This window comes from Silurus meridionalis, chromosome 18, assembly GCF_014805685.1.
Source record: "Silurus meridionalis isolate SWU-2019-XX chromosome 18, ASM1480568v1, whole genome shotgun sequence".
NCBI classification, from domain to species: Eukaryota; Metazoa; Chordata; class Actinopteri; order Siluriformes; family Siluridae; genus Silurus; species Silurus meridionalis.
Genome location: NC_060901.1, coordinates 2,034,533 through 2,046,251, shown reverse-complemented (window position 1 = coordinate 2,046,251; position 11,719 = coordinate 2,034,533). Strand labels below are relative to the sequence as shown.

General features: G+C 41.1%; 1 protein-coding gene across 3 annotated transcripts in view; it reads right to left on the bottom strand.

The window, feature by feature from the left end:
• lhfpl3 (LHFPL tetraspan subfamily member 3) overlaps nucleotides 1-10,509 on the bottom strand; it is a 19,201-nt gene extending 8,692 nt beyond the window's left edge. Inside the window, exons 1-2 of one of the 3 annotated variants that reach the window (XM_046873209.1) lie at nucleotides 9,890-10,507; nucleotides 9,305-9,709 (exon numbers count right to left, since the gene is read on the bottom strand). In XM_046873209.1, coding sequence (XP_046729165.1) covers nucleotides 9,305-9,707 — 403 coding nt within the window. In that variant the 5' untranslated portion in view covers nucleotides 9,708-9,709; nucleotides 9,890-10,507. Of the gene's footprint in view, nucleotides 1-9,304 lie in introns of all 3 variants that reach the window. The other 2 variants (XM_046873210.1, XM_046873208.1) reach the window with 2 other exon arrangements.
• Nucleotides 10,510-11,719: the final 1,210 nt, after the last annotated feature.

Here is an 11,719-nt window from a genome sequence, read left to right as displayed (position 1 = left end):
GTAAAGCAGCCACACCATCTATACTGATAAACTACTGTATTTTAAAAATACTAAAAAATACTTTTACATGGAAGCATGAAATTTCTTCACAAACCTTTAATGTCAGCAGTCGTTAATACAATAGTGTACAAAATCACGATCCTATTAAACAGCTAGTTTAATTAGGATGCAATATTCAACAATCAAATATTTATTTACCAATCATCAGACCCTACTTGAGCACTGGCAGCTGCAGGTTTCTGACCTTCACCACCTTCTTCCACATGGATCAATTTTCTGTTCTGATCTCAACAAGTCAGCAAAATACTGAGTAGGAACCAATCAGAGGCTGCATTTCTATGATATCATCATGTAGAACTTCTTACAAAGTATTTTACAGTAAACCACAAAAATACTAAACACCAAAGTATTTTGATACACAATATGAAGCCGTTTTTAATCAACTCTCTCAAATACAAATCCTATTTTATATTTGAAATACCTGTATCATAAATACTGCACACTATACCAGGAAAACTATCCTCAGAACACTATCCAAGGAACGCTATCCCAGAAGTGCGGATGTGTCTAGCGGAGATGTGGAGTCATGTTCGAGTGCAACATGAGACTCTAAAGTGGTTTGTCTTGAGTGGAACAGGTTACATGTCTGCATCAAAAAATATGTAATCGTTGTTGAATATCTCTGATTTTTCTTTCGGTCCATAGTTTTTAAATGTATACATTTGGGAGAGTGTTTTCAAAAAACTCAGAAACTCCGCCTGCGCAAAAGAACAAAACGTAGAGAAAACGCAGATTAACACAGACAGTCGAACGCCCACTGAACTTTATAGAACTGTGTAATGTAATGATTGACCCCTAGAGGTCGCCCTTGAGGGATTACAATTCAATTCACATCACTACTTCTCTATTTATACTGATTACCAAAGCTATCACCCTTCATCCCCCCCTCCTCCTCTTCATCATTACAGGATATTCTTCATCTTTCTCTTTCTCTTCCTCCTTATCCTCCTTCTCTTCCTCATACATCTGCTTCGCCAACTCTTCATCATTTTCCTTCTCTTCCTCTTCATCATCCTCCTCTGCCTCCTCCTCTTCACCCTTTTCCCCTTTCAACAATTTTTTTCTTTTTTATTCTTTTCCTCTGCATCCTCTTTGTCATCATTCTATTCCTCCTTATCCTTCCCTCTTCCTCCACATCCTGCTATTTCCTTCTTCCTCTTCCTCCCTTTTCTTCTTTCCTCTGCATCCTTTTCCTCTTCAATCTCCTCCTCATCCTCTGCATCCTTATCTTCCTATTCTCCTCCTTCTTCCCTCTCTTCATCATCATTCTCCTCTTTCACTTCATCATCTTCCTCTTCACCCTCCTCTTTATCAACCTCCTCTTCTTTCTTCTTTTCTTAATCCTTCTTTCTCTTTATCCTCCCTCTTTTCCTCACACTCTTCCTCCACCTCTTCCTATCCATTACAACCTTCTCTTTCTTTTCATTTCCATCCTATCATTTTTCCTAATCCTCCATCCCCTCCTCATCATCCTCCTTCTCTTCCTCTCTACCTCCTTGTCTTCCTTCTCCTCTCCTTTTCACCCTCTTCTTCTCTCTCTCTCTCTGTCTCTCCCTTGCAGTGGTTCGAGACGGTCAGTCAGACAGTTTTCGATATAGTCGATTCTGCATTTGTGATCAAAGAGTTTGTCCTCATCTGCATGTCCTCACTGCTCACAGCAGCTGTCCTTCAGAAAGAGTGTGGAGTTTAGCTGATGATCACTCACACGTCAGATGATTGCTGAGATAAAAAAAAAATCTAAAGACAGGGTGAACCTGAGAGCTTAAGGGGAACATGATGATGATGATGATGATGATGATGATGATGATGAGAGCTTTTCCCAGCATGCTTTGCGGGAGAACTGTTCCAATCACTCTACACAAAACCCACACAGAAGTTTTTGAATTAAAATAAAGAATCAGTGCAGAAATAAGAAGAAGAAGAGGAAGAAGGTATGTTTTAAATAGTAAGGCTAAGATGTTCATGACATGTGCACATAATAGCCACACCCACAAATCTCAGTAATGCAGCTCAGCCATTGCAGCGCCGGAGTTAGTCCTGGAGATGACTAACGATGTTTCAGGAATCGATGATGTGATCACGTCAGATTCTTTAAATATCTTAAATTTCAGGAAACGTGCCTAACAGTCTAACAGATAACACCAACAGATAAACTCTAAGTACTAGACACTAAGTATAGAGATTGTAAAAACCAAGTAATGGAAATCTCCTGGTACATTTCCGATTGTAATGAATGTGAATGAACATGTATGTGGTACAAACCACGCCCCCTTCTTTACTGTTTTAAAGTCACAGGTATTGACAGCTAGGTTGGATCTCAACCAATATCTTTAAAAATGGATATGTATTGTTGAAAGATTTATGATCACACTCTTGATGTCACCCAAATGAGGATGAGGTTCCCCTTTTGAGTCTGGTTCCTCTCAAGGTTTCTTCCTCATAACATCTAAGGGAGTTTTTCCTTGCCACAGTCTCCATGGTGCTCATCAGGGATAAATGCACACCATTCACCTTCACTGTTGATTTCTTTAAAGCTGCTTTGAGACAATGTCTGTTGTGAAAAGCGCTATACAAATAAACTTGACTTGACTTGATACTGTATAAAATACTGAATCATGAAAATGTGCTAAAGGAAATAAATCTGAAAAAATGAATTAATAAATATAATTATATAATTAATGAATTATGACTAATAAATATAATATGATGCTCTCCGTGCAGCACGCAGCCTCACGTGTGAAAATAATCCGTGATTTGCCTCTAGTGGCCGCTTTCGTAATCACTCCAGCAACCGACGATACACGGAAAAACTATCTGTATGGATTTTGGCAGATAATTTCAGCGAACATCTAACTGTGTAGATTATTTCGCAAAACTGATGCTGTCAAACTTGATATCGACAGAGATAAATGCCACATAGGGGTATAAACACACAAACTAGTCAAAAAGAATTAATAGAAACAGCTGAGGTCATTAAGGACACATAACCTAAACAATCTCCCTCTCATTCATTCATTCATTACATCGTTCTCTTTATTTTTCCCTGATAATCAACTCACCGAGATCAACGTTTCTGCAAAAAGTTTTTCTGCACAATTCTCCTCCTGCTTTCCTGGTTTGATTGGAGTCTTTACTCTAAACGATGAAAAACATGGTATTTATTTATCTTTTTCCATCACACATGGCGTGCTAGTGCTTCGGCAGCGATACGATTAGAGCGCCCGGTGCTGGGACGGGATTATAAACGAGAGAGAGAAACAGAGTGTGTGAGAAGATTCTCTTTACACTCGTGCTCCTAATTCCAAATGGGAACTCTTGTCCTTCACTCCTCATTAAACTCACTCCAGCTGCTCTTGTGTTTCAACTGTAATCAGTCAGGATGAAGAAACAACACATCATACAGCAGCTGAGATAAACAGCTCTGTCCCAAACACTGCAACACGTCCAGTCTGCTCTAATAAGACCTCCGGTATACAAGCTTTGTCATGCCTCTTCACTAAAACTGACAGGATACACATAAAGCCCACACCTCCTTCACTAAAACTGACAGGTTACACATATAGGCCACGCCCTCCTTCACTAAAACAGACAGGTTACACATATAGGCCACGCCCTCCTTCACTAAAACAGACAGGATACACATATAGGCCACGCCCTCCTTCAATGAGACTGACAGGATACACGAGGCAACGCCTCCTTCACTGAGACTGACAGGATACACACTGAGGCCACGCCTCCTTCACTGAGACTGACAGGATACACACTGAGGTCATGCCTCCTACACTGAGACTGACAGGATACACACTGAGGTCACGCCTCCTTCTCTGAGACTGACAGGATACACACTGAGGTCATGCCTCCTACACTGAGACTGACAGGATACACACTGAGGCCACGCCCACTTCAATGAGACTGACAGGATACACACTGAGGTCACGCCTTCTTCACTGAAACTGACAGGATACACACTGAGGCCACGCCTCCTTCACTGAGACTGACAGGATTGAAACCCGGATGTGTCATAAATATTGGCACCATGTACATCTGGGTTGTGTTGTGAAGCCTGGAACCTCCTTCCCCACGCTGAGTTGAGTAAATGTTTAGCAAACGATTTTGTCGGAGAGCATTTACGCTAATCTCGGCCCGCTCCATATCACCGCTGTGAGTTTGGCTGACGACGCTGCAGTTTTTTGGCACGTTGATGAGAACGTTTTTAATCAGGCAGAGCCCGAGTCCAACTTTCCATCTAGTTTTAGGACACGTCCACAGACGATTCCTGAATTTCTTTTCATGTTATTTGTTCACCCCCACCCCGCCCTCACCCCCCGTCTGCTCTCTAAAACACACACACACACACACACACACACACACACACACACACACACACACACACACACACACACACACAGTCTTTAGCTCTCATTTTGCTCATTTTAAAGCTGATTGTTGATTAGCATTAAGTATTTCAGCCGGAAGAGCATTAATATGTAATAATCCCAATAATGTTTCATAATCGGAGAAATCGTGTGAATAATTGGCCCAGAAACCAACTGAAGAAAATCGTTACTTCAGAAAATGTTTTGCAAACATGCAGGAACATTGTAGCTTGAGTTCAAACCTATTCAATGGTTTCCTGAACATTCTCAAGCTGAGTTTAGACACAAGCTATACGGCACAGAGGCCACACCCCTTTTACTGAGGCTCACAGGACACACACACATAGGCCACACCCCTTTCACTGAGGCTGACAGGACACACAGAGGCCGCGCCTGCTTCACAGAGATTGACAGTGACTCCAGTATAGACTAGGCTACAGTTAGGCTAACAGCTAGCAGGCTAGTCAGACTTGCTGTAAATGAGTACAGTCATGAGTGAGCAAATAACAGTCCAGTGCATGTGATTTCCTCTTCAGCTGTAACTTGGATTCACTCTAATTCTTCACACACACATAAAAAATGACTTTACTGGACTCATCAGCAGTGTGACCTCGATCGTGGACCATCAGGTCTCCCGTTAATCCTTAGTGCAGAAGGATGAACCTGCGGACTGAGAGCAGATTAGGGCTGCTGGAGTTAATGGAGCACGGCTATTATTACCTGCTCTGTGCTAACAGCTAACGGTGGACCTCTGATAGGGTCAGCGCTGAGGGCAAGCTGAATCACAAAAGGACAAACCGGGACAGGAGTTAATACCAGAGCCAATGCTCAAAATCGTTCAGGGAGGAATCGTAATTCATTAGTGATAATTAGCAAACTGTTAGCATGTCACACTACAGCGGAGCGAGTTTCGTTGTTTATATTAGATATTTTATATACGTTTATATAAGATGTTTTATTAAAGAACAGAAACCTCAGTTTCAACAAGTGAAGTGAACATAAACATTTTCCAGACCACAAAGAAGCAATAAGCTCCACCCCTTTTCTTCTTAAAAAATGTTTAGGGCCTGCTGAATGTTTCGATCGCATTTCTTCCGCCAGCAGGGGGCACTGATGTTCTCATACCGCTACAAAAATAATTTTTGAAATGAAATGGCAGAAACTCACAAATGTAAAGGGCTGTAAATCAGTGAGGTTTCATTCAATCAAAAAATTCTCTGGAATTTATTTGTATTAATTTTAATGTTATTTAATTAAAATATTTCTCTCAGGTTCTTATAAAATGTAACCCACCTCAAATATGCTCTCTTTTAGATACTCTGAATTCCAAAATGGCGCCTGTTCACTGTGCTTCCTACAGTGTAAAATTACAGTACCCTACTTTGTGCCCTATCTAGTGTCCTATCCTGTCACCTACCCTCTGTACTACTCAGTTGCCTAACTTCTTCCCTACCTTGTTCTACATAGTCTCATGCCTAGTGCTTTACCAACTACCATCATGTGTCCATCTTATTGCCCTACCCCTCACCCTACCTTGTGACCTGCCCAGTAGAGAATTTTGAGATTTAGGCACCAAACAATTTTCCTTGTTTTTTTTTTTAATTGACTTAAAAAAACGTATGTCTTTGGCGTGGATTAAAGTATTGGACAAATGATTTGTCATAAATATTTAAATCCCTTTAGTCTGTGGTTAAACTGTCATGACTGTTAAACTGAAGTGGAAGCAGCATTAGATGTATCCTGGTGAGAAAACCAGAGAAATGAATCGTCACCTCTTATAAAAGCCTCACACAAGCCTGAGAGCGACACACAGGTACAGTGTGAAACTCCAGAGCTGTGATCATCAGCACTCAGCTGATTCATGACTCACGTCTCAGAGGTGTTACAGCGCAGGAATGTGGGCGGAGCCAGAAACAACACACAATGCAAAGACACACTCCTCTGTCCAGAAAATGTCCTTTTGCATTGAAGACTTCATACTTTAATGTAACAAATATATGTTTACTTAAAAAAAAAGCAGTCATTAAATGGTTTAACACACTCAATGTGATGTGGGTGGGGCTATAACCATCACAGATCACTGATAGGCTGATTCCTTTCAGAGAGAAATGAACATCTAGAGAAGCAGCTTTGGAAAAGTGCTCCGAGATTGTGTAATGGGATGATACACACACACACACACACACACACACACACACACACACACACACACACACACTGACAGGAAAGTCATTTAAAAACATGTCAGAGCTTAAACTGAACACCTGGAGGACTCTCCTTCCCTGATGTTCACACCAGGGGCAGCAGATGTAAAGAATAAAAGAGACAGCTGTTCGATAACCAGTCACACGTTCTATAAGGAATAAAACCACTGTGTGTTCTGCTGTTTGAGGAAATTCATCAACAGTGACGTTCCAAATTAAAGCAAAGTCACCGTTTGAATAATTATTTTCCTGTAACAGCTCATCGCTGAGTGTTTTATTCCTCTTACAGCACAGTCATCGCCAACAGTCACTATCATTATTATTTATGTTTATAGCTAAATTTAAATACCAGCGCGAGTTCATTCCGTTTTTAATAACAGCTGACTTTTAGAGCGACATGTGGCCATGTGCAACAGTGGGCGTGTCCAGTGATATTCGCAAATACAAAGCGACAAACCAATGGGAATGAAGACAGCAGAGCACTCGATCGGCTTCCTGATTTGTCGTCAAAATTGGAACGCGATCAGCGCCACCTGCTGATAACAGTTATTATGGCAACCAGAATTCGGAAGTCGTGCGATAAATTCAGTGCGTGTGTGAAACGCAACATCAAAGTTATGGCTTTAACTCTGACTGCTATTAATCACTGAGACTGGAGACTCCTTCCATAAACCCACAGAACACCCTCACACCAGTACAAAATATGTCAAAGGTACAAGTCCATGTGAATGAGATGTTGCTTTAGAGACAATAATGTACTTCCCAGAGCACATCGATATAAACCTGCTGTTATATACATCAAAAATTATAATAATGATGATAAACACATTATGACCAATCAGAATCCAGGATTCTGAACTAATGCCATTATTTCACAAGCTGTTATCTCTTGCCCTGGTTCATGGTTCATGTTTCCACCACACACACGATATTGCAGTGAAATGGAGCTTCTTTGCTTCTGCCATGCATCTCTACTTTTTACCACAGCGGGTAGTAACTTTAACCCCCACCTTCACTTATAGGTTTCTATAAAGTGTAACAAATATAATAATAATAATAGAAGTACATTCAAATGTTTTCAATATAAGAACACATACAAACTTTAGCACATCAATGTATCTAGAAATGTAGATGTTCTTCAAAGACACAATCACATTTTACTTTACAACATTTTATAAATATGTATAATTTTGCATTTAGAAACCAAGTATTTCTACTGGTGGGGGTGAAAACGTGTGCATACTCATTCGTACGTATGAGTTCTGGATGTGGTGTTATTTTGATTTTTTTATATTCTTGTTTTATTTTAAAGGTCATGATGAGGCTCTCTGATCGAAATGATGCTAATCTGGTACCTATAGACTTCCATTACTCCTTTAGCTTCATCAGCATTGAATCTTTACAACCGAAAAAAAAAAAAACTAAACCTCTCACAGGTACAGATGTTTTTTTAACAAACTGCAGCTTTTTAGATTTGTATTTTATTTCTGGGCCAGAAAACTGTAAACACAAAGGAGGCAAAAAGAAATTAAGATCTGATGTTCTATAAAATAATCAGAAAGGTCAAATGATTGCTACAGCTCTGGATTAGTTTTTTTTTCTTCAAAAATGACATACTGCTGCTTTAAACATTTGTGGTGTTTCTGGACCAGAAACAAAAGTAAACTGGAGCTTAAAAGCTATTAATAAAATGCACAGGTTTTAGTCTATAGTCTTTATATTTTATGATCAAAGAAGCAAAGAGGGAAAATGTTACAGGTATTACAGCAACTTTAACTAGTTATAACTGTTATTAACATCTGACCAATTTCTGGGTCAGAAATATATTACATTATAATATCAGTAAAACTGCACCTTTAAACAGGTGTGGCAATGTTAAAGCATTACAGCAACTCATTTTTGCTCCAGGAAATGCACACAGGGGCAAAAAATACCCCACAACTGCTCATGTTTTTACAATTATTTTCAAAAAATTGCATACTGCTTCTTTAATCAGCTGTAATTGTTATTAAAAGATAAAATTTCTATACCAGAAACATTTTTAACTACAGCAACTCTAGAAATATACATTAAATTGTGCGAATAAATGACATACTGTTGCTTTAAAAATATTATATTATTATCTCAATTCTGAACCAGAAATAAATGTAAACAGCTGTAAAAAAAACAAAACACAAATAAAAACCCCAAAAAAATCCCAAAGGTGATCTGTTACACTGCATAAATCATGTTCTTTTAACTTTATCATTACAACAAGACTAAAATGATTTTTATAAAATATACATACTGCAGCTTTAAGCCGTTTGCTGAAATAAATATGACACATTTCTGGACCAGAAACATTTAAACAATTAATTTAAATCTTAATAAAATCTTCATGAACTATTGATTTTTCAGTGATGTGAAAAGAAAATTGAAAAAAGTTTAAATATATTCAGGGAAGATTTGACAGATTGCAGCTTTAATTGAATGCGTCTGATGTGTTCCGGTTTCTAGAACAAATTTCTGGGCCGGAAAATTGTTACGTTGTAATATCATGAATCCAATGCAGTTTTTATTCTCGCCAGTCCTGTGATTAAAGACAATGTGGGAATATTTTAGACTGGATAAATGACATACTGCGGCTTTAATCAAAGAAGATTTGGTTGGTGTTTTTTTTCTGACCTGCCGCGAGCTGCATCCAGCCGCAGATCTTGAAGACAGTGGCGGTGCTGCAGAAGAAGAAGAGCGCGAAGCAGGCGATGCAGGAGAGCACCAGCACCATGGAGGTGGCCACGAAGAAGGACGCGGCCTTGAAGGCTCCCGACGGGATGGAGCTGAAGTCGGAGAAGGTGCCGTAGCAGGCCAGCTCGCGCGCCACGCCGTTGCCGATGCAGTAGTGGAAGAGGCCGAAGTAGCCCACCTGCGGGGTCTCCGCGCCGTCGCCGATCCAGTAGGGCTGGATGAAGCACACCACATTGACGATGGCGAACAGCACGGTGAAGATTGCCCACAGCACGCCGATGGCGCGCGAGTTCCTCACGTAGTTCGTCTGGTAGATCTTTGCGGCTTCCGACGCAGGAAGCATCTCTGCAAAGTGGTGGTGGTGGTGGGGGTTCTGCCTGAATCTGTCTCTAAATAATAATAATACAAAATCCTACACACACACACACACGCACACACACACACACGCACGCACACCACACACGCACGCGCGCGCGCACGCACGCACGCAATACACACGCACACACGGCTTGCGGGTCTGTCTACCTGTCAGTGCGCGTGATTCATGCGGAGAGCGCGCGCGCGCGCCGGCTCTCCGTGACCTCACACAGGTGGAGACCTGGTGGAGCAGGTAGAGAAAATGATCAGGAGCTCCGTCTCCCAAAAGAACATGTCCATGTCCACCTCAGAGCCTGTCCTGCTCCATTTCTCCTCGCGCCGAGTGATTATGCCGCATTGATAACAGACGCTTCTGTCTGTCTCTCTCTCTCTCTCTCTCTCTCTCTCTCTCTCTCTCTCTCTCTCTCTCTCTCTCTCTCTCTCTCTCTCTCTCTTTCTGTCTGTCTGTCTCTCTCTCTCTCTCTCTCTCTCTCTTCTCTTTTTTTCTCTCTCTCGCGCTACTGACTATTCTACTGTAATCAGGGAATTATGATGTCTGAACATCCACGATCTCCCAGGCTTTTCAGGAGGTGTCTTCTGGACGTGAACCACCAGCAGCAGTAATGATCATTACATGTACACTAACGTCAGCAGTCTGCCGCGCGCGCATCCCGCACCCAGTGTCCATCTCTCATCCCTCACCACACACACACACACACACACTCATACACTCCGGTCTGGTCCTTATGACGGACAGAAGAAAAAACGCCCCTTGGATAAAAACCAGACCAATAAGAACCCCCTGCCTGTCGCGCGCACTACCTCTCTATAAAATACCCCCCTGCCCCTCTTCATTCGCTCTCAAATCTGCCCCCCCCCCCCCCCCCAAACCCATCCAGGTTCATCCTCCCCAACATGACACACATAGATATATTATGGAATCTTCTCCCACCTAGTGGTTAGGAGCGGTATTACAGTACATGGCGACGTTTAAAAAAGTGCTACTTCTCAAAGCAGAGAAAATAAACTGTACAAATCTGTCCAGCTTCCGTACAAAACACAAAGGATTAACCAGAAAGGATTATTTTAGTTATAAAATAATGTTTCTCCACACTTGCTATTTATTTGGTTACTAACTAAAATGGATTTACTCTGTATAGAAATATTCATATTTTCTACTTTTTTTTGTGCCCAGATACAATTTTTCTCTGTAACCACTCATAATTAAGGAGCCACTACACTCTGAATATGTAAGAGACAAACAAACATAAACCTGTGCTTACTTGTATCTTTTTCTTCTTCTTCTTTCGGCTGCTCCCATTAGGGAGCGCCACAGCGGATCATCCGTCTCCATACCCCTCTGTCTTCTACATCTGCCTCTTTCAAACCAACTACCTACATGTCTTCCCTCACCACATCCACAAACCTCCTCTTTGGTCTTCCTCTTTTCCTCCTTCATGGTGTCTCCATCCTCAGAATTCTCCTACCGATATACCCCATGTCCCTCCTCTGCACATGTCCAAACCATCTCAATCTCACCTCCCTCACCTTGTCTCCAAAACGTCCTACATGCGCTGTCCCTCTAATAAACTCATTTCTAATCCTGACCATCGTCGTCACTCAAAATGAAAACCTAAACATCTTCAGCTCTGCTACCTTCAGCTCCACCTTCTATAAATAAGATAATTGTACGCTGCTCTGTACCTGTGCCAGAGCAAGCTGCTAAATAAAATGAAGCAATATTACAATAATGAAACCATTTAAAAAAGCTCCAACACGAGCATTACATTCAGTCATTAAGGGAAAAATAACTAATCTTTATAACAGTCCACTACATTGTTGTTCAGTGGGACGCTAACATGGTCTTGTTCATCCGTTTTTTTGTCTTTAATGTGCCTAATTCTGGCCTGCGACTGAAACACATTCACAAAGTTGTTGAAAATGTACATGAGTTTATTTTTGCCTAACACACACCCCTGTTTAAAATCTGCCTCTATG